General features: G+C 36.6%; 1 protein-coding gene across 13 annotated transcripts in view; it reads right to left on the bottom strand.

Annotated features, from left to right (window-relative positions):
- Positions 1-10,994: 10,994 nt before the first annotated feature.
- The window catches only part of LOC148001082 (uncharacterized), a 74,096-nt gene continuing 60,983 nt past the window's right edge, over positions 10,995-24,107 (bottom strand). For 12 of the 13 annotated variants that reach the window (XR_015638375.1, XR_015638374.1, XR_015638376.1 and 9 more), the window contains 4 exons: positions 23,201-23,297; positions 11,707-11,766; positions 11,517-11,597; positions 10,995-11,416 (listed from right to left, as the gene is read on the bottom strand). Coding sequence is in view for 1 of the 13 variants with exons in the window: in XM_087586868.1 (XP_087442994.1) it covers positions 11,574-11,597; positions 11,707-11,766; positions 23,201-23,297 (181 nt within the window). In the remaining 12 variants the exon portion in view is untranslated. Of the gene's footprint in view, positions 11,417-11,516; positions 11,598-11,706; positions 11,767-23,200; positions 23,298-23,780; positions 23,927-24,107 lie in introns of those variants that run through there. The other variant, XR_015638385.1, reaches the window with a different exon arrangement.

Genomic DNA, 24,107 nt, shown 5'->3' with positions numbered 1-24,107 from the left:
TAACTGTCTTAGATACTCTTTTATTGTTGTAAAAAGGTACCAGGCAAAAGTCACTTCTAAGAGCTTTTTTTTTTTTTTTTTTTTTTTTTTTTTTTTTGAGCTTTAGATTCAAGGTTGTGATGATCTTGATGAAGACCATAGAAGAAGTCTGGCAAGAATGGCAGTAGAGCTTGCATTCTGATCCACAGGTTGGAGGGGGAGAAGGAGAGGGAGAGGGAGAGTGAGAAGAAGAAGGAGAAGGAGCTAACTCAGAAGAACTTTGGAAACTTCAAACCCTGCCCCTAGTTGCATACCTTGTCCAACAACCTTTCATTTCTTCCCAAATTCTTCCACCAGCTGGGAAGTTAAGCATCAAACATAAGAACCCATGGACCATTTTCATCCAAACCAACACAGTAATCAAAAACTTTTGGATTGGGTTTTGAGCAAGCATGAAAGTATAGAACCCGTGCTTGGCTCCATAACCTTGGCCAAGAACCCATTACTAAACAGGTCATGGATCCTAAAAAAGAACCTACCACTGTTATTTTGCTCACTGCTCAGAATGTCAAGCTGCTATCCATATACGCAGGTATAGATTCATAGATTAGTGTTACATATAGCCACCATCAGGAAAGCCTTTTACTGCTACAAGCAGTGAAGACTTAATACAGAAATGCATTACCAGCCAAAATGCTAAAAATACATGATGGTGAAGTTGTCTACTGTAAATGAAACAGATATATTGCCCTGCACAAAGCTCAGGGAAGACTTCAGATACTGGAGAGATGAAAGTCAAAAGTAGGTAGAGGAGCAGATGAATGTGTAGCAAAAATATTCCTCACTACATGACATCTTCACTACATGACATTGATGGTATAGTCATGAACCTATAGTAGCTGCCATTATCTGCACAGCTCTTGTAAAAGATTGAGCCTCTAGACATTTCCTCATGTGTTGAAGAGGCCCATGAGACTCCACACCTGCCTAAGGGTCTATTGGTAATTAAAGGTTGTCCTGGTAGGGAAGGTCGTTTACTAGCATCAAATGAATTGTTGTGGAACACATCATACTACACTCCATCATAAAACTACTACACTCCATCATAAAATTCAAATTAAACTCAGTGTGTCACACAGAAAGAGAAGACATAGAAATGGAAAGGGAATTTGTTAAGAAGAATGTCCCCAGAGCAGTAAGAAGAAGGTGAGTGAGGTTAAAATGACAGAAAACAATTATATAATGAATGAATTAGTCAGGGTTCCCTAGAGTTACAGAATGTATGGAATGTCTTTATATATTAAGGAAATTTATTGTGATGACTTACAATCTGTAGTCCAATTAACCCAACAGTGAGCAGCTATGGATGGTAAGCCCAAGAATAGAGTAGTTGCTCAGCCCCAGGAGACTAGTTATTTCAGCTGGTCTTGCATAAGTAGATTAATTCCAACAGATGTGCTGGCAAGGAAGTGCAAGCAGTTGTAAATGAGTGAATATTCCTTCTTTCAATGTCCCTATATAGACCTCCAGCAGAAGGTGTGACCCAGACTGAAGGTGTGTACTAGCATGCCTTTATCTGGGACTTGTTTTGTCCCAGGCTGACCTTACACTAAGAGATCTCCTTGCTTCTGTCTCCTAGAATTAAAGGCATGTACTATCTTGCCTGGACCTAGGCTTTTCATGTCCACTATGCCTCATGATCTCCACGTCAAAATCCAGTTCAGAAACTGGTGTCTTCCAGCTCTGGATCACAGGACTACCCTCCAATTCTAGATTGTACTTAATTTCAGATATAGTCAAGCCAACAACCAGGAATATCTACCACAGTGAATAAAATGGTCAAAACATTAAATTAATATTAAGAAGAAAAAACTAGCCCAGATTCTGTCCTTTCAACATTGTTGTAAGATGATTGCTCCAAACTTACCTTCATTGGAAAGATCAGAATTATGATGCCTAAAAGATAATCAATATACTGGTGTTAGATTCTTAGGGATAAAATCCCATCAAATTAGTCAATAAGTATAAATGTAATAATTATGTATTTTAAAAAAGAGATAACAAATTTTTTCTTTTATTTTTTTATCTTTATTAACTGGAGTATTTCTTATTTACATTTTGATTGTTATTCCCCTTCCTGGTTTCTGGGTCAACATCCCCCTAACCCCTCCCCCTACCGTTCTATATGGGCTTCCCTTTCCCATCCTTCCCCCATTACCACCCTCCCCCCAACAATCACGTTCACTGGGGGGTTCATTCTTGGCAGAACCAAGGGCTTCCCTGTCCACTGGTGCTCTTACTAGGCTATTCATTGCTACCTATGAGGTCAGAGTCCAGGGTCAGTCCATGTATAGTCTTTGGGTAGTGGCTTAGTCCCTGGAAGCTCTGGTTGCTTGGCATTGTTGTTCATATGGTGCCTCAAGCCCCTTCAAGTTCTTCCAGTCCTTTCTGATTCCTTCAACGGGGGTCCTGTTCTCAGTTCAGTGGTTTGCTGCTGGCATTCGCCTATGTATTTGCTGTATTCTGGGTGTGTCTCTCAGGAGAGATCTACATCTGGTTCCTGTCGGCCTGCACTTTTTTGCTTCATCCATCTTATCTAGTTTAGTGGCTGTATATGTATGGGCCACATGTGGGGCAGGCTCTGAATGGGTGAGATAACAAATTTTTAAAAATAGAAATGTCCATACTTCTTAAACAGAAATAAATATACAAGGAAATATGAAGTTCAGCACTTTGCAAACCTACTTCTGCAACCCACAAAAAGTTAGACAAAAGAATGAGTGAACATAATCAAGCAAAGCTATTTAAGCCCTGAAGAAAATTAGAAGTAATAACATTGACTTGCGATAGGGGGTACATGATGTACTTAAAGTATTTTTGCATATCAGATTTATAAAAGTGAACTGAAGGGTGATTACAATGAATGTGATGAATTTTAAAATAAAAAATGTTGACATTTTGGTTAAAAGAATAAAAGTGAAAGCAAGAGAGCAGGAACAAACACAGCAGTACAATTATTATTTGGCAACGGTGACATTAAAAGAAAAATGAAGATCACAATAAAATTTTAAATTTTAATTTTAAAAAGCAAAGTGATATGATCAGACTTTGGTTTGTAAGGCTTGCCTTCTGTCGGTGTGGAGAGATATAAGGAGGTACATCTCAATAGGCTACTTATAGGAGCACAGAAACTCAGTTTGTCAACCCCAAAGGAGTATGGAGTCATGATTCTTTCCTTACAGCTTGGAGTATAAATACTCTGAAACTCTAGCGAAGCTAAACAAAATATACACTATACATTAGCCCTTAATGTAGCAAATGTGCTCAATTTGTGCCTTTAAAAATAGGTTATTATGTTCAACACAGAAGTAAACTGCCTTCTGTTTTCTATGCCTGTGATAGATTACACATGTCTGTACTGAAATACATGTCTCCATTTTAAAAAAATGAAGTCCTGAAAAAACACCGAGTGTAAGCTTCGTGTAAAATTATTTACCACCTTTGTAGTGTATAGAAATCAAATCATACAGCATGAGTGTATAAAGAGGAAAAAGAACACCTGAGCTAATACCCTCTGACCCACTGCTTGTATTGAGCTCTTCACATCTAAGCACTCAATAACTGATACATATTCTTTAAATTTTTTGGTAATAAAATTCCATTGCCATATCATTTAATTATTTTAATAAGACAATATTGTATTGTTTTATAAGGAAAACATAAAACCGTGCTGCAAGTTTCTATACTTAATGTATCCTAGCCTATTCGGTAGTCTAAAGCATGGTTAAGTGATTTAAGCAAGAGTTTATCATTTCTATAACAGAAGTTTTGATGTTACTCAAGGTTATCATTTTTCGCGTTTGGCTCTTGTGACTACATAGCACGAAGTTTTGCTGCGCAAACATCTGTTTACCATGTGTGAATTTTGATAAGGGGTAGATCCTAGGAAACAAAGTAGATTTCTTCAGTCACTGGTCATTTTAAAATGTATTTTTCAACTGTTTAAACCATCTTGGCTCAATTTCTAGCTCTGTCTAGTAGTAACTGTGAATCTATCATCATCAATCGATAGTTAATAAATACACTCAGGAGGTTTTCTCTCTTCTGATGTCATTTTTGAGCTTTCGGATGCTCTGCAGATCAAACATGTTGGTTCTAGAGTTCATATTGACTCTCATTATGTTCAATAATAAATTATCTGACAATTAGAGTTTTTTTACAAAAAAAATAATTCTTTTGTTTGAAAGAACCCATAAAACTCTTTGTATGTGGGGTTTGCACTTCTTCCATCTACTTTCCACTCTGACACTCTATGAACCTATTTCCTCAGGACAGGTAAGGTGCAGGTGACAAATAAGGTGCTCTTAAGAGGTAGGTGTTGCACATTGAAGTTAAAAAAATTAAATAAATCTGTAAAATATAAGAGTTACAAAATAAAGAGCACTTTCAGTGGACAAATTTTATAACAGTTATTTCTGGTGCTTTTTTTGGAAAACTAAATTCTTTATAGCTCATATATATATATATGCATACATACGTATGTATGTATATGTATATGTGTGTGTATATATACACACACACATATATATATACATATATATGTACATTTTTTACATATATGTATGTATACAGACATATATATACACACACATATATATACATATATGTATATATATGAATGACACTGGACCAAACACCCTCTCCAAAAAGATATAAACTTGTATTTCAACACAAGTAAAATACAATTATTATGTTAATTGACTTAGCCTATGTAAAAATAACCCTGGAACTATGTTCCAAATATAGCACTGGTTTTCATTTTGCAAATATGCTTTCTATCAATTCAAATTAGGCTTTGTGCTTTCTTAATGTGTTTTCTTGGCAATGTGAGGTTTGATTTACTGGACTATAAAATGACCTTGGGAACTTTGAATGTAATCTTTTTTTTTTTTTTTTTTTTTTTTTACCAGATTTGTGACTCTACAATCCTCATCCTGAACTCCTCCAGGATGACTTTTTTTTTTTTATTAACTTGAATATTTCTTATATACATTTCGAGTGTTATTCCCTTTCCCGGTTTCCGGGCAAACATCCCCCTAATCCCTCCCCCTCCCCTTCTTTATGGGTGTTCCCCTCCCCATCTTTGAAATACTCCTATATGATATTTTAATGCTCTGATATCTACTGAAATATGATGAAGGGTGTTAGTAGTAATGTTAATATTAATACATATACTATTTATGTATAGATACATTGTAAACAAAAATTCCTCCAGAAAATACAACTATAGGTAAGTCATTAAAAAAACGCTACAGGGGTTGGGGATTTAGCTCAGTGGTAGAGCGCTTGCCTAGGAAGCACAAGGCCCTGGGTTTGGTCTCCAGCTCTGAAAAAAAGAACCAAAAAATAAAAAAAATAAAAAAAGCTGCAGTTAGATGATGATTAAAGTAAGCCAAGGAAGACAAACCACTGAATACAGCTTTTAAAATTTTTAATAGAATGTCCGTAGCTGTAGCTCATGGAGTAGTGCTTGCCTAGCATGTCTGAGGCCTTATTATTAATCATCATTGTTGCCAAAAAATAAATTCTGAAATTAGATACAATTTCTCAAATGACATTTTCCTCTTTAAAAAAAAAAAAGCATCATCTATCCAATTACTTTTCTTAATCCACTGCCTTATTCTATGAAAAACTAGTTTACTTCATGTCTTCTATTTAGATTACCCATTTGTTTAAACTATAGTTTTCAACAGCTGTTAAGGCTGTGAGTGGTGCTGGAGACCTTAAGCCCCAGTACTCTGGAGGTAGAAGCACAGATGAGGCAAGACACCAACTCCAATAGTTTTCCATTCATGAGACTCTGAGTGAGTCATTTTAGTTTTCAAGTTAAGAAATTCTATTGACGGTCACCTCCCCTTTTCAGTGTAGGGATTTAGTCTGACTTGAACCTGTACAGGTCTTTGCATGTTGTCTCAGCCTCAATGAGTTCATATGTGTGTCAGCAGTGTCGTGTGTGGAAGACACTGTATCCTTGGGGTCATTTCCCACCTCAAGCTTTAAAAATATTTTTTCTCTTTCCCATAGATTCCTGAGCCTTGAGGTGAATGGTTTAGTAAATATATCTCATCTAGGACTGAGTACTCCAAAGTCTTTCATTTTCTGAAAAGTATCCAGTGGAGTCTCACCCATAACCAACAAGCTATTCATAGTTGATATATGCTGGGAAAGGAAAAATCAGTTTTCTCCAACTGAGTATCACAGGGTAAATATCAACTATATTCCAGGACAAACTCTTGGCCAAAACGAAATCAAATTCATAATTTTCTGCACTTTTTTTTTGGTTTGTTTTTTATTTACTTGCTTAGGTACTTTTGCTTATTATTTTGTTAAGTTTTTTGGTTTGTAGAAGTTTTTTTTGTATGATTGATAGAGGCTGAGGATATGGATTAGTAGGGAGGAGATAAAGGAGAAAAACATCATCAAAATATATTGTATGAAAATCTTTTAAATAAAACAGTTTTATTTCATTTATAGATTTTTTTCTATAAGTGGCAATTAAAGTATTCAGTACAAGAACTGCTGTTACCTGCATTTGGCCTCTTTCTAAAATACTTATATTGAATAATGATCTCAAATTGAGCAAAGGTAAGTATTCTGCATGTGCTTGATTTCTCAAACTCATCTTTTCAAAGACAATTTTCCCACAAAATGCATTGTAGTGCATACCGTCCTCTTTTATCAATGTATTCACTGTCCAAGTGCATAATTTCTGTCAAGAATAGCTGACTAAAGTTGGCCTCTATTTTACCTTTGATTATTAGTCTAGTAGAACTTGGGTAACATGAACTTCATTTTCCTTTGTTTGACTCAGGAATTGTTCTGTTTTGTTTTGTTTAAAATTTTTATTGGATATTTTCATTTACATTTCTCTGTTTTCCGTCCATAAGCCCCTTAAACCACCCCTACCCCTTCTTTATAAGGGTGTTCCCCCACCCACCCACCCCCCTTCCTGCCTCCTCACCCTGATATTCCTCTAGCTTTGGCAGGACTAAGGGCTTCTCCTCCCATTGGTGCCCAACAAGGCCATCCTCTGCCACATATGCAATTGGAGCCATGGGTCGTTTCTTGTGTAGTCTTTGGGTAGTGGTTTAGTCCCTGGGAGCTCTGGTTGGTTGGTATTGTTGTTTTTATGGGTTGCAAGCTCCTTCAGCTCCTTGAATCTTTTCTCTAAGTCCACCAACAGGGACCCCTCTCTCAGTTCAATGGTTTGCTGCTAGCATTCCCCTCTATATTTAACATTCTCTGGCTGAGAAACTCAGGAGACAGCTATATCAGACTCCTGTCAGCATGTACTTCTTGGCTTTATCAATATTATCTAGGTTTGATGGATATATATATATATATATATCCAGCATATATATATGCTGGATCCCCAGGTGGGGCAGGCTCTGAATGGCCATTCCTTCAGTCTCTGCTCCAAACTTTGTCTCCATATAGACTCCTATGAATATTTTTGTTCTCCCTTTTAAGAAGGAGTGAAGCATCCACACTTTGGACATCCTTCTTCTTGAGATTCATGTGGTCTGTGGATTGTATCTTGGGTAACTTTAGCTTTTGGGCTAATAGCCACTTATCTGTGAGTGATACCATGTGTGTTTTTCTCTGATTGGGTTATCTCATTGAGAATGATATTTTCTAGTTCCATCCATCTTTAAGGTTCCATGGCATATCAATTTTTCCACTGAAAATACAAGTGGTGGGGGAGTGGGGAAATTAATCAGCTCATAAGAAGAGTATTTCTAAAAGTCCTTACTAATGAATTTACATGATGAAAAATGGTAATTTTTTCTCAGAATATATACAGACTGCCTCTCAGAATCAGAAGGAATTCTAAAATATAATGCATTCTTAACCTTTGAGCTTCCTTGCGAATACTCAGTTGTTATACTGTTAATCCATACAATAAGGAAAATATTTCAGAACCTATTTGTTTTACCCACTAAGCAAACTACTCCCCCAAAGTTTTCTATATCTTGATCCATGGTTTCCGTGAGCACGTTGTAGAACAAAGGGCAAAGTACATTTAAATCACAGGACAATTGATGAAGATTTTTCTAATATGTGGAGCCCAGAAAATTTCCTAAGACAAGATAAATGTTCTAGCTATTCTTTCCTTTTTTGCGATAAAAGCACAGTAGTGAACAGTAGTAGAGGTTAAATTTACCTAAAAGTATTTCACTGTCCTGAAGAAAAATGTATGAACAGGCCATCAATGGTCAGTTTAGTTGACTCAGTTTGTATTAAAAACAACAATGTTGTTTTGAATAAATATTATATAAATATTATAATAGGTGTTAAAACATTATCTCAAAAATAAATGTGTTAAATTATTTGCTAAAAATAAGAGTGCCTAATTATTTGCTAAGTGAAGGATATTTAACAAGTCTTCTAATAAGTAACACAAATGGAAAATAAAGTGAGAGTTGGATATTTATCCAATGCTGGACAAATGTATTCACATTAATTAATGAAGTCACAGTATTGCACAGACAACCACAGGTGTTTTTACTTCTGTGAAAGCTTTTGCCAGTTAGTGAACATTGACATAAATAACATTGGAGTTGGGAATCTGACTTAGACACAATTTAGCCTGAGATGAACTCAGTGACTGCTGTTTATAACTGAGATAGATTGGGTGGACATGAAGGGATTGCATTTATAAAAGGTTGCTAGAATTAAGAAAAAGCAATGTGTGAAGACGTGCTGTTTTGTGCTATTTCAGAAAAGCACCTGTGTCTCTAGCTCATGAGTATCCTTAATTGATGGATTGTTTGATGATTTATAATCTCTAATTCTACAACAAATAAGCAAGCAAACAAACAAAACCACCAACAAAAATCATCTTGGGATTTCCCCCCAGAAACCTTTATATTTCAAATTTTTATCAACCCTATTGCCAAACTGCTTCACACTATGTACAATACATTTAAGGAAGAAGATGAAGTTTTTTGAGTCATTGTTTTAGCTACACTAAGCTATACAAGTCATTTCTTACCAGACTTCCAATACCTAACATATGTGGTTTAAAACACATTCTACTGAATGATATCAGCCTGCAAATGTAGTCCACTGACATCAGAACCCATCCCCCTCAAAAGCTAAAATACATAAAAGGGATTTCTCCTCATTTTAGAGAAAGAGAAATCTTTCTTAAACCTGCTAATTTCTTTCTCATTTTCTCTGTCATTTTTGATAACTGAAACTTTTTCTTCTATACAATTTCACATAGAACAAAAATGTATATACTAGCTCAGATAAATACAAAATACAAACAAAAATAAAATATAATTTAAGAATAAAAATTCTAGAAAGAATTGGGACAGGGGAGCAGAGAGAACTTAAGAGATAATCCATGACATATTTTAGAAAGAAATTGGATGACTACCTGTCGAGCTAAATATTTGAATGCTTAGTAATCTCTCTCTCTCTCTCTCTCTCTCTCTCTCTCTCTCTCTCTCTCTCACACACACACACACACACACACACACAGAGATAGAGACAGAGAGAGAGAGAGAAACAGAAACAGAGACAGAATTTCTTTCTCATAATTTGTTTAGTTATCATTAGATGGAGCAACGATGTTTGGTGGGAACACTTATGTATTAAAAGAATTGAGGTTAAAAATGGTACATTGTATAAAAATCATTGTAACTCTAGCATTTTCTTTTCCCTGATATTTAATTGTTGATTAAGCATGCATGAGGAATGTGTTGATAGTGTCTTCTGATGAACATGAAGACCAATTTTGCTAGGTATGTATGCCCAGGAATTCGTATTAGGATAGGAAGGAGTCTTAGATATGTCATAAATTAAATGGTTAAAGAACAAGTAAAATTGATTCTCACAGATTTGAGAGCCACAAGAGGAAGAGCACGTGTTTCAGAATGCTGGGTGCTGGCTTTCTCATTCTGGTTCCACCCAGCGTTGTCTTCCCATGCAGAGATGAATACTCGCTTCATTCAGGACAGTTCTGCTTTCCTCGAGGGAATCACTTTTCCAAAGCCCACCACAGAATGGAGTGCTAACAAACTGAGCAGCCAATAATTGGAGTCCCTACTCTGAATATTTTCAAACTTCCCTGGGTTTGGAGCACTGATGAATTTTCACAATTCTGAATTGTTGCGACTGTGAACTAGCACGCAGAAAAGACTAGAGCATTTGGCAACTTAACAGGGAGATATGTGTTGGTTAGCACCTTGCTGTACTGTGCATATCATACACATATGTCAGCAGACATAGCACCTAGAAACATTTTTTGGCATAAATAATCAACAGTCATTCTGGATCTTTTGAATAGGAAACTTATAAATGTGCTTATAATCCTGGCTCTTACAATTGTATGCTGAATAATCTTCAGAGCATTGAAAAAAGAGAGAGAGTGAGAGTGAGAGAGCGAGAGAGATAGAAAGCTAGAGAGTGAGAGAGCCAGAGAGCAAAAGAGAGAGAGAAGGAGGAGGAAAGGTGGGAGAGGGAGAGGGAGAGGGAGGAAGGGAGGGAGGGAAGGAGGGAGGGAGGGAGGGAGGGAGGGACGGAGGAAGAGAGTGCGAGAGCAAGAGAGAGAGGAAGAGGGAAAGAAAGAAAGAAAGAAAGAAAGAAAGAAAGAAAGAAAGAAAGAAAGAAAGAGAGAAAGAAAGAAAGAACAACAAAAAGAAAACAATGTCCAGGTTCTATGAGACTAAAGTTTTTATTAAGATGTATTTGTTTACTTACTTTGTTTCTGTATGTATATTCCTGCATGTCTGCAGGTGCACCAAGCACAAGCAAAGCAGGTGGAGGCCTATGAGAGTATCAGATTCTTTGATACTGAAATAACATCAGTGAGCAACTGGATATCAGTTCTGAAATTGAACTCAGATCCTCTGAAAAGTAACAATTGCTCTAAACCACTGATCTCTCCAGCCCATGTATTGGAGTTAAAAACAAAACAAAACAAGGCAATTCAGCACAAAGAAAACTTTGAGACTTGAACGTTTATAGTCTTGTTGTATATTTGACCATTTTTCTTTCAATATGGGAGTGTGTAGCTAATCTGACATGTATATCAAACCACTTGTAAAACACCAACAGACTATGCAGAGACTTAAACTATCAGTTAGCATTAAAGAAAAACAGTTTTCGATCACATCACCACCATAATCAATATCAGCACTATCATCACAATATTGCTGTATCCCTCCCCAAACTAAGCACAGGAACTAGAATCGCTGTCTCTAAAATCTGAATATTTTCCTCTGAGACAGAATACTTGCTGAAATGTAGATCTGGGAAGTGGAGAAGTTTTACTGTCTACTTCCGCGTCCAACTGGTTTTTCCAATTCCTCCCCATCTTCTCCTCATCCTTCTTCTTATGCAACAGTCTTAGAGCCTAGTATGATGTCTGACACACAAGATAAACACAAGAGAAATATTTGAGGAACAAATGTGTAACCATGTAATTGGGAGATAGTTCAAACACATAAATTACAGTATTTGTGTACCTTAGGACTCCGTGTCTTGACCTTTGTGGGTAATGCCAGAGTAGCTGGGAGCTGAATCTAAGGTGCTACTATAAGGAAGATCTGCGATGAGAATAAACATGTGATGTCACTTTTTGCATGTTTATTATTTGAGTAGAGAATAAGACATAATCCAGAGGATGCGCATGAGAAAAAGACATAGACGACTCACTTGAAACTGGCTTTTGCTTTCATGTTTGTAAACTATTCCAATTACCATTAGAAGAACTGCCTGGAAAATATTAACATAAAGAAGGTAAAAGCAAGTATAATTTTAAAACAATGCACAAGTGAATTCTAGCCATAAACCTGAAGTAAACTAAAATGCGATTGGTACCAAAGAACCTCACGGCTGTTAAGAATCCCATTACTTACAGGATTTATTTGACATACATATCTGAAGAAAAAGCATTGTTCAACTTGATGAAATCAAAGCCTCTGGGCCAGTAAAATGGCTCAGCAGATTAAGGGCAGCACTTACAAAACCAAGTGATTCTAGTTCAATCGCTTATACAGAGGTATAATTGTGGAAAGAGAAAACTAACTCCACAGAATTAATCTCTGATTTCCACACGCACGCCATGGTACATGCCTCTACATGTATGAAAGCATATACACACATACACACACACACACACACACACACACACACATAATGACTCAAATTAAAAAGAAAAGATTGGGCATATCTATCAAGAAGAAAGTCTGTGAAGACAAGCTAAGTCTTATAACTATTAAAATTTAGATAATTATTTGCAACTAGGTATTGACCACATTCCTCCCAAATCTCCACCTAGAATGACCCTGGAAAATAGCTAGCACTAGAGAAAATGCTGTAAAAATGGTAGGATTATGCCATGTTCATATTGTTCAAGTATCAGTCCCTTTCTGATTCAGTTTCACCCTGTACTTACACACAGAGGAGGGTCCTCAGGATCACAGAAATCCAAGGGCCATGCATTTTGTACCTCCCTCAGAAGTAAGCATTAAATGTTTATTGAGTGAATAAGGAGGTAATGAGTATTATTTCAGATGCCCATTGCTTTTAATGAATATATAAAACAACTGTTTCAAGATGTTTGCAACCCCATAGGAAGAACAATGTCAACCAACCAGAATCCCCAAAGCTCCCAGGGACTAAACCACCAAAGAGTGCATGGGGGTACCCATGGCTCCAGTTGGATATGTAGCAGAGGATTGCCTTAGCAGGCATCACTGGGAGGGGAGCCCCTTGGTCCTGTGGAGGATCAATGACCCAGGGTAGAGCGATGCACCGAGGCAGGAGTGGTGGGAGGGTGGGAGGGTGGTAGAGCACCCTCAGAGAGTCAGGGGGAGGGAGAGGGGATAGGGTGGTTGTAGAGAGGAAACTGGGAAGGGGAATAACATTTGAGATGTAAATAAATAGAATAACTAATTAAAAAGATATAAAATCAATTCACAATTAAAGAAATTTTCACCTACCCCACAGAGAGTCACTTTTAAAATATGGAAGTGAAATTACTCGTTGGAGACCAGAGTTTAGTTAAGGACATTGCAATAAAACTGCAACTTAATGAGATAAAGTCTCAATAGGAGATAAATAAAAGCAAGAGACTTGATCCTAGCATTTGGTTCACAATATTTTGTGTGCAGCTGGCTTCAATTTCAGGATTATTAATAATCTCAAGGCTGAGTACATTTCAGTGGGTGTCCACATGTATTGTCATAGCGGAACAGGCAGGAAATGCAGACTGAAAGGTTTGAGGACATGAGAGGACAGAAGCATCATCTGTGCCTTATTTCCCAGACTTCTCTTTTCTTTTCTCTGCCTCCTGCTCTCTAATTACATCCAAATGGTCCCCGCATTTGTTTTCCTGGCCATCCCATCTGAGGCAGGCTGCCAGAAATACAGGCCATCTCCATCCTGCCTTCTCCCTTCTTATCTGCACTGCTAACCTAGTGAGATTTGTAAAACTATAGGATTCGTCAATTATCTCTCACACCTGTCGTACTACGTCAGCTAGGCACATAAATGTTTATTATGAAAAAAATGCAGATAAATATAATGACAAAAATGTAAACAGACACAAAAAAATCAAGTGTGGGTAGATCCTACTTTGTAAAAACTATAAGTAATGATATTTTCTTCCAATATCACTGCCTTGGACATTACACAGATTCATCATTTCAAAGAACAAAAGCTGCTACAAAGCTAACATAAGACCAGGTAAGTAAAACTCAAATTATCTTTTCTGGAGTGGTTGTCCGTCGTTGTTTACATTCGAAAGTGTACATAATCCTCTACTTTTACACTTCCACTTACAAAGTAAAAGTAACTGCTAATTAAAATATAACAAAAGATGGCTTGACTCTGTAAGCTTACTTTCTACCTAATGCTGAGTAATGACAAAAGCATATTAGGTTCCTATGAATGCATAATCAGTTGAGTAAATTAGTATGTGCACCCAAAGTAGAATATAGAAAAAAACCTCATATTTTGCAAAAAAAAAATCCAAACCACAAGTAATATAATGCCCCAAGCTGTGTATCACTTTTGCAGTAATAAGGTTTTTTTTCTCAATTTATTATACCTTTGAGAACTAAGTTATTAATTTAAAACAGTTCTTTATCTGGTGTATCTACAACAGCAACATGTATAGAAAACAGGAAAAGCATCAAATATGAAACTAAAGTGCATATAGTCAAAATTTTTGAGTATTATGAAGAATGTATCCTAAAATAGATGCAAGTATTCGAGTCCAGTAATGTGAGTTGTACTTAGCCTAGAGGCATTAAATTCTATCTCTGTTCCTTTGCAGTAAGTATCTATCTGTGCATCACACTAACCATGAGTCAAAACAGAGAAAAGGAGAGACAAAGAAGTAGAAGGAAAGGGGAGAGGCGAATAAGGAGAGAAGAGTCAAATAGAACTTGTGACATCTTTGAAACTATCAGCTCCATCTGTGCTTAGAGCTGCCTTCCCAGGCCTGTCCCAGCACGGGAACGACAAACACATCCTGCTGTCTTAGTTCTTCAAACGATTTCATTTCCTCCCAAGAATTTAAAATGGCTTCCTTTCTTAGGGGTCTTAAGTGGTGTTTCATTAAATCTGGTTTTGGACCCAAACACACATGACAGCCCAGGTTCTGCAGGTTGTCATGCTTGGTTAGCACTTCTGTTAGCAACTGTCTCTCTTTAATTCATCTGTGACATGCCTCCATTTCTTGACTCCTTAGCTGGCTGTCACACCTTCTGGGAAGCTTCTCTCTGGGAACCCCTTTTCTTCTCCTCATGCATTATGGCATATTTCAACACTGAAAAAATTAATGGAACATTCAAACATTTTTTTTCAACCTGAAATCATTCAAACTTTTCTTAGGCATAATTTTCTTATCAAAAAATGCATTTGTCATGGAAAAGACATTATGTAAGCAAAGAAAATCAAATAATTGTTTCTTCATATGTATTCAGAGACACATCAGACCTCAGTACTTGGCTTTTTAAATGAATAAATCAATTGTTGAAGAACAGATAAAATTTTATCTCTGCAGTGCTCCATATATCTCATATGAACTGATTTCCTTGACTTAGTGCATTGTTTTTATGACTTGTTTATTCTATTTTTATTTGGACATTCAGAAACTTCTCACTCTAGCTTCTTGTGATACCCATATACTTCTGAGTTAAGATGATTAATAATTTTAGACACTTGGGATTTTATCCTCAATATAGTGTATAAGAATATTGTTATCTCAAGTGAAAACTATGTTACAAGTAGGCATGGAATAATAAACTTAAAAATATGAATCGATTTTATGTTGTTTTATGTTTAATTGATTTTGTGACAGGGGCTGGAGAGGTGGTTTAGATATTAAAAGCACATGGCTACTCTTGTTAAAAACTGAAACTGCGCTCCCAGCACCAATTCAAGTAGTTCACAACCCCTTGTGAACTTCAGCTTCTAGTGGAAATATAATTTCTGATGTCAGAGAGAACTTCCCACCCCCACAAGCACACACATGCACATAAAAATAAAAAGAATATTGCTATTACTGTAGGATCCTGAATCAGAAGCCATTCATTCTACATTGATATTTTGTCCCTAAGGTTACAATTTTATAATTTTACTACATTATATTTCAGAATCAATTGCATTTTTCAAAAGTACTATTAACACAGAAGACAAAAGTGAATTGAAATACAGTGAGATCATTCCTACATCCCAAGTGCCTGACTGATCTAGTAGCCTATTGGTTCCTGTGAACCAAACAAAGGTGGTTCTAGTGTAGGGGCAGAAGTGCAGCAAATGTCAATTTGAAACAAATAAGAAATGAATTTTTTCTATTTTTCCAGACAAATAATTGAAGGGCTTTTGCGGGGTGAGGTATAAAGAAACATTGAAATGGAGCAATAGGCAAAGGTTTTCTTCCCGTGTGTCCTCAAAAGGGGAGGGTAGACGTGGAGAGATTGAGGGGTGGAAGGAGAAAAGGAGAGAGAGAAGCAGGGAGGGAGAGAGGGAGAGTGAAGGGTGTGTGGGGAAGCATAAGAAGGACCCATGTCAAACTGTCAAATTTAATGAGGAATATAGGAAATGCGTGAAGTCTCCAAAGGAAACGAAAAGAGAGCTTCACCTCTGTAAAGGATTGCACAAGGTCAAATTTATGACCATGTATAATTTAAACATATCAGACAAAGACAAATTAACTTGAACAAGCAAGAGTCCTTTTCAGCCTCTTTGGACCTAATTTTTTGGTACTAGCAAAAACTTTCAAAATGTACTCTTAGGAGGAAGCCATTAGCTTACAAAAACTTAAAAGTCAATAGATATGATCCAAGGCCTAGAAACCTCCGTTTTCTATATCCTGCCTACCTAGTATACTTTAAATGTCTTGAGTTGAATTTAGACTTTGGGGTATACACCCAAAAGTGGCATACCTGACTCATGCGGTAGATCTGTGTTTAGTTTTTGAGGGTCCTCAACACTGATTTCTATGTGGGATCCACCAGTTAACATGCCTACTAGCAGGGAATAAACCTTGCCCTTTCAAATCTCACGTATTTTTAACTTGCACTTCATCCCCATCCCCTCATCTCCTTTGCCTCTAGGAGAGTGCTCCCCAACCCACCCATCCACTCCTGCCTCACCCCTCTTGCTCTGAGGCATCAAGCCTCCAAAGGACCAAATGCCTCCCCACCCACTCATGCCAGATAAGGCAGTCCTCTGCTATATATGTAGTGGGAGCCATGGACCCAATCATGTATACTCTTTGGTTGGTGGTTTAGTCCCTGGGAGCTCTGAGGGGTACAATTGTTTGATACTGTTGTTCTTCCTATGAAGTTCCAATCCCCTTCAGCTCCTAAAGTCCTTCCCCTAACTTTCATTGGAGTTCCTAGGCCCAGTTTGGCTGTGAGTGTCTGCATCTGTCGGGTGCTGGCAGAGCCTCTCAGGAGACAGGTTCCTGTCTGCGAGCATTTCTTGGCATTAGCAATAGTCTTGAGGTTTGGTGTCTGCAGATGGGATGGATCCCACGGTGGGTCCGTCTCTAGATTGTCTTTATTTCAGTCTGCTCCATTTTTTTTTGTCCCTGGGTTTCCTTTAGATAGTATGTTGTTTTATTAAATTTAGTTTTATTTAGTTCTTTATATATTCTTATATATTGTTTCATGTACAGCTTGTAAAAATTTTTCCCCATCGTGTAGGTTGCCTCTTCTCTTGTGATGTTATTCTTTGCTGTATTTCAGATTCATGAGATCTCATTTGTGGATTGTCGTTTAATCTCTGCACTACTGGCTTCCATCTCAGACAGTTTTTCCTGTGCCAATAAGTTCAAACGTACCCTGTACTTTCTCCTCTATCATATTCAAGGTCACATACCAGGTACAGGTCCTTGCTTTATTTGGGGTTGGTTTTATACAAGACGAAAATAATGCTCTTCTTTCATTCTTCTACTTGTAGTATATTATTCTGACAAGAACTGTTTGTTGAAGAATCGCTCTCCAAAATGTATTTTTGACATTTTTGTCAAAAAATAAGGCCTTTGTAGATGTGGAGGTGCCAAGTATGGCATGGTCTTGGTAGGAGTGGAATGACATGGTTCCTGCCCCTGGGACAGGGCCAGAAGTTATGGGTCTCCATGAGTGTCATGGATGTTGTGGGCATGGGGCTTGTTTATATAATAGTGTACATGTTTTCATGTTCCTCCTTCTAGTGCTCCCTGTTAAAGTTAATAATTCCATGAGACAGCATGAGTCCAGGAGGCAAAGATGTGGTTGAAGTATCAGCAAAATGGTAAATGCAGGAAACTTCAGGACAACTCTTAAGGCTGTGGAAAAGAATTCTTAAACCATGAGTTCGAAAATATATAACTTCTCAACTATGTAAAAATATAAGGATGTAATATGAATTAAAGAGCTTCAAAGATCTAAAGGAACAGAGGCAGCAACATTATGAGCCAGCTTGTATCTGAATGGGAATTCCAGGATGGCAGTCTCACCCAGCTATCCTATTATTTGTGCTTGTGCTTGCAGTCACTTTCTAAGAGTCAAGGGGCTAAGGTCATGAAATGTTTATTTGTGGAATGGTCAACTCAGGTTCCAAGAAGGAAGCTAGAATAATTAACTGGGTGGATATATAAATAAATAAATGAACAAAAACTGGGTTTTTGGTCTGCATGTGGTGAGCTAGGAGAAAGCAATAACAGTTGTTTTTGAGAAGTTTTTTCTCTAATAAGAGTTGAAGATCTCTGGAGAGCAAATACATCTCTTCAGGAATTTTTACTAACAGGATTTCTGAAATCTCTTCGATAGCTGACACAACTCTTTTAGAATGTTTTCTAACAGCTATCTTCTAGAGAAGGCTGCCTGAAGAGTGAATACAAATCTTTTATTTATTTTAATTTTTTTTTGGTTTTCTGATTTTGATAAGAAAACCCAAGAATTACTTTTACAATTTTTCTTAGTTAGGGTTTTACTGATGTGAACAGACACCGTGACCAAGACAACACTTAAAGAACAACATTTAATTGGGGCTAGCTTAAAGGTTCAGAGGCTCAGTTCATTATCATCAAGACAGGAACATGGCAGCATCCAGGCAGGCATGGTGCAGGAGGAGCTGAGAGTTCTATAGCTTCATTACAAGGCTGCTAGCAGAATACTGACTTGCAGGCTGCTAGGATGAGCATCTTGAGCCCACAACCACAGTGGCACACCTACTCTAACAAGGCCACACCCCCTAATAGTGCCTCTCCCTGGGTCAAGCATACACAAACCATCACATTATCTAACAGGATTTCTGACTAGTAGGAAGATCCAAGAAATTTACTTTACACCAGCTTTTCTAACCAAAGCTATCCAAAGAACTTTTAGAATTTTTACTAACAGAGTAAACTCTCTCAACAAGGCTCAAGCTGAAAGCTAGTTGTCTCAAGGAAAGAGTTTTTAGACTACCAAGAAAAAGGCTGTCTTGAGCAGAGCAATATATATATATACATATATATATATATATGTATATATATATATATATATATATATGAGAGAGAGAGAGAGAGAATCTCAAAAAAGCTGTCTTGAGCAAACTATAGAGCCAAGAGTTATCTACAGAGAGATGTCTAGGGAGCCATCTCTGAACATAACACAGACTGCTAGTTTTGATCCTGAATTTGACCTCAAGACCTTTGTTTTCCCCACTCCCAGACATGTCTTCTCGCAGAACCAGGACATAGCCTATTCCTTGGCATGGAGGCTTCTATGTGGGTCCTCAGTTCTAGTCCTTTGATTAAAATATTTGATTGTATGTAAGTACTAATTGTTTTACTACCATATCTCTGTATTACCTAAAAGCTGGGCTGGTTATAATTTTAGCTAAGTTTTTCTTGTTTAGAATTACTTTGCCTATACCTGTTCTTTGTTTTTCTTTATGAAATTTAAGATATGTTTTTAACTACTGTGAAAAGATGAATTGGACTTTTGTGTAGATTGTGTTGAATCTATAGATTGCTTTTGGTAGTACTGCCATTTTCACAGCATAAATTCATGAACCAATTTTCTGGTACCATGATGGCTGCTGTAATTATAATGTTCAAAAATGGAATCAGTCTACATGTTCATCAACTGATGAATGGATAATGAAAATGTGCTACATGTAATCAGTGGAATACTACTCAGCTATTAAGAAAATGAAATTAAGGTAAAATGGGCAGAGGGAGGAGAAGCTAACACTAGAGTAGAAGTGTCTTAAAATATATGCACATACGAATGAAATATAAATAAAATCAGCAAACAATGAGCAAGCCAATGTCTCAACATGACATCTCTTCCCACCAAGTGAAACCTCAATGTCAGAAATGGGTTAAATCTAATTGGATTTTTGGATAAAGAGATCCCAGGTAAATCCCCAAACAATTCTGACTATTGCCAAGGCTATTGGTTGATTTCCAAATACTAATTAATTGTAAAGACCTACTCCTGATGAAAATACCTACACATCTCAAAAGACACACACTGCATGTTTCTCTAATGTGTAGATATGAAACAATATCTCTTGTGTCAAGAGAAGAAAGAATATATATATTTTACATATATGTAAAAAATAAATTTAGACTATATTGAAACAGCATTGCTTCTGATAGACAATACAGCCTATCTTTTGAAGTGCTATTTCTTTTGAAGTGCTTTACCAGAGAACTTTCATAAACCTCTAAACGTTACACTCTATTGCAAATGGTCCTGGTTACCGCCAGAATTTGACAGTAAGACCTTATTTCTAAAGACTTCACATATTCGAATGGTAGAATATGGAGAAATAAAGCTTGTTTTGATTTGGAAGCTTATTTTCCCTTGTATAACTCTCAGAGTACTGGATGGTGATATCCATATGGCTAGAGGAGAAAAATTATCATCAATTTTACCCAGCCGTGAACTCTGTGACCTACAACAATGACAGGTCTGACAAGAGATGTCTATTAGTCAATAGTGGCATGAATGTCATCAGAGAAACCAGCTACTTTCTACTTGGCCCATTCCACAGATGAAATCCACACATGGTACCTTTATCACATCCAAGAACCTGTGGCTACATAGGTCATAAGCTGTAAGACAGAATCTAATCTTATTTTGAAAATTAGACACACTACTGAACTGTCTCTTAACAACTTATGATTATACTGCAGATGAATATGTTTTTCAACTCTCATCACAGAAGCTTCCTTTTTTTTTTGCAGAATATCATAAGTAACAAAATCACAACTAGTCAAGTTGCAGAAAAGAAGAAACTGCAGAATGGTCATCCTTTAATAAAACCTCTTCATTACATAACCTCCAGGAGCTAAGGAATGATTGTAGAAAAGGGTGTAGAATGATTGTAAGAGGGAGAAATGAAGGGTAAGTTCAAGTAAATAGTGATTTCTGGACACAGCAGGGAAGTTACACATGTGAACTCACAGTAGAGACACCATTTACAAGACCTGGGCAAGTTCAAGTCAGATAAAACATTAGATTAGGGAGGTTGGTGTACACAGAGTCAAATCCCCAGTTAAGAAACTGTTGGCAATTGGTATTTTCTTGAAAAGAAATAATCAGTTCTCTTTAAAGATGTGACCTCTGGCAGGTTGGTTATGCTCCGGTGCATCTGCACATCCGAGACTATATATGTCCACTCTGAGCATAAAACACTGACACACAGTTGAACGGATTGGGAACTGAGATGGGTCTTTGCGTTGTTGGTTAAGGCAAATATGATCAAAATACATTGTGTGAGACAGGCAAAGAATTAACTTTCAAAGTGGTTTGACTTAGAACTGCCTTTGTCTTTTGCTACAACCTTCTTGAAATTGCTATCAGATGGGAAAACAGAGTTTTGTGGAAACTAAAGTAGGATCATTGTTTCATAGCACATTTTGCTCATGATTAAGCTATTTTTTATTTTCCTTAAGTTGACAGTTCTACTCTTTGCTTGAACACACAATTAAAGATTTTTTGGGGGGAAGTAAGAATATAATATCATCTGTTGAAAAATTAAGTGAAAAGGGGGTCTTTTAGAAGTTTTTGGCCATGGGGATATTTGAAGTAACAACTTTTAAGTAAAGGATTAAAGGAGGTAGGAAGAAGGAATAGATTTGGGGGGAGTTCATGTTAGAGAACAAATAAAATTAAAAAGCTATATAAAAATTACCAAAAAAATTAAAAGTGTTTTGAAAAGAAGCCCAATATAGAAAAACAATGCAGCAAAAGTGCTTTACTATGCATTTGCCTAATCTTGGGGTTACAGATTATGCACATATTTTATTCAGAAAATGTGGGCAAATAAGTGCTATTTAAGGCTGGTGGTTTGCCAGCTCATATGATAAACAGAAAAAAAGGAATAAAGATACATAATAAAGTATGTTTCAGGTAGATACAAATTTGTAACTTAGAAAGTTAAAAAAAAATTAAAAAGGACCAGAAAGCCTCTATGAGAAAGTTAAAGGATGAGTCATTTTTACTAAATTAAATGAGATTAGAAGGTTAGAAGATTATGGTAAGAACAAAACAACTGTTTTTTGAAAGAGAGTCGATTTTGGCTCATTATATGGGGAAGGAGAATTTTGATGGTGCAGGATGAACAGAGACTGAAATCAAATGCAAGAAAACTGACTCCATTTCCTACAGGGAGATAAGAACCCTAGAATGTTTTAGGATTCCTAGGATTCCAGATAGAATTTGTCCAGCAACTGTGTCTTCTGATAATTAGTTGGACTGACAAGGAACTTTGACACTGGTAGTGAGAAAACCTATAGGACAAGGAAAATGTTTTATCCTAAAACTTGTGATTTAAGAACACGAGACTTTGTGCACTCTACTATTCTTTGATAATTTACTAAAGGATGCCGGATATATTTTCAAAATGAAATATAACTATACTGACTTCATGAATAATATTATATATTAATTCTCTTAAAAATTAATTTGAATCCAGCTGTAGTTTGTCAATTCTAAATACCAAGACACTATTTTATAACTAAATTCTTTTCTGCAACGGCCTTTATACTTGATTCTTCCATATCCTTGAGTGGCTTGGACATTTAAGCTTATAAACATTGAAAGCCATCTTATTTGTTATCAGATTTGAAAATGATATTAATCATGTTTCCCTAAGTCACTGTCTACTGTAAAATTCTATGGCAGAACACCTGGATCTTAAAGTAGCAGATGTTTCAAGATGTTCCAAGTATAATTGCTGTTTCTAGCATCACAACGGTAACAATACACTCTGTACTCTTGACTCTGAACCATATGTCATTTAAGAAGATATGGAAATAAGTGGACTGTAGAGCAGCAAGGCTCTTAGCAGCGAACCTTGTTTCTTCTAGTTTAGGAAGTGAAATTATAAGCACAGAAGAACATGAAGATGTTAACTGTTCATATTAGGGCACACATATGAAACATTTATGTTTGAACATTTCTCTATTCCCCACTGACCACTAAATTTCAGACAGTGGGACTCAGGAGTACCAGATGGGGGTCCTCCTTCATAGACTCACTGAGTAGAACCTATCTGCACATCTGTTCCTGACTGCACTTGAGACAGAAAACAAAGTCTTACACTGGGATAAGAAATATCATAACAAAGATGAATCTCATTTCAAAGCTGACAGTAACCATTAAGTATCCACACTAAGTTTTTAAAGGGCAACACATATGAAATTGCTTACTTGCAAATGTTGATGTTCAGAAGTTAATTGGCAGCCAATACCTACTAGGGCTAACAGGACACCATTTGTATGAGGCTGTATGGCCTTCTTCTCCAGCCTATGGGAACAAAAGCAATACCCTAAATACCATCAAAGGGAATTGGATATTTTTATATCACCTATATTATTATGTTTATGTGAAAGACTTAATATAGATTTTTATATTCTCAAGACTCAAGAGAGTCCTAACTTCTCAATTAAGACACTTTGTATCAGAAGCATGTTTCAATCTTGACATAATAAAACTGTAAGACCATATTAAACAGAAACAACAAGGTTGGCTGAATTTACTTTAAATAATCCAAATAATTTATTTTTTTACATTTTACAGGATAAAATGAGGCTTAAAATAAAAGTTAAATTAGCTAATTTGAGGTTAAAGTAATACTTTTGTGGAGAGAAGCATGAGCATGTGGTCAATATCTAAAAAATGAACAGGCATTATATCAGAATAGTTAATACCAGGAGAGGAGTAAATAGAGAAAAACTGCCTCACCGAAAAGATCAATATGAGAATCTATAACCCAACAGACATACGCACTGAGGAAAACATAGGATAGTGGAATTTGATGGGTGCTCTTGGAGGCGCAGGTGCACAGGCAGAGTCAGGCAGATCTCTAGGTTACGGTCCAGCCTGGTTTATAGAGTGAGTTCCAGGACAGTCAGGAATACACAAAGAAACCTTGTCTCAAAACAAAAACAACAAAATAGTGAAATCAAAGAAATAATAAACCACGAGTGTGTATAACGAAGAAAAGGTAAGAACTGGAAAGGAGGAGCTGAAGCCGCCTACAGTTCACCTACAGCTAAATTTCTCAAGGAATCAAAATCTGTGAAGACTCCAGTCATTTTGAAATGTACTAACTTC

The sequence above is a fragment of the Rattus norvegicus genome, chromosome 15 (genome assembly GCF_021556685.1).
Source record: "Rattus norvegicus strain SHRSP/BbbUtx chromosome 15, alternate assembly SHRSP_T2T, whole genome shotgun sequence".
Lineage (NCBI taxonomy): Eukaryota > Metazoa > Chordata > Mammalia > Rodentia > Muridae > Rattus > Rattus norvegicus.
The sequence above is the reverse complement of the archived record's forward strand: the minus strand, read 5'-3'. Positions and strand labels throughout refer to the sequence as shown.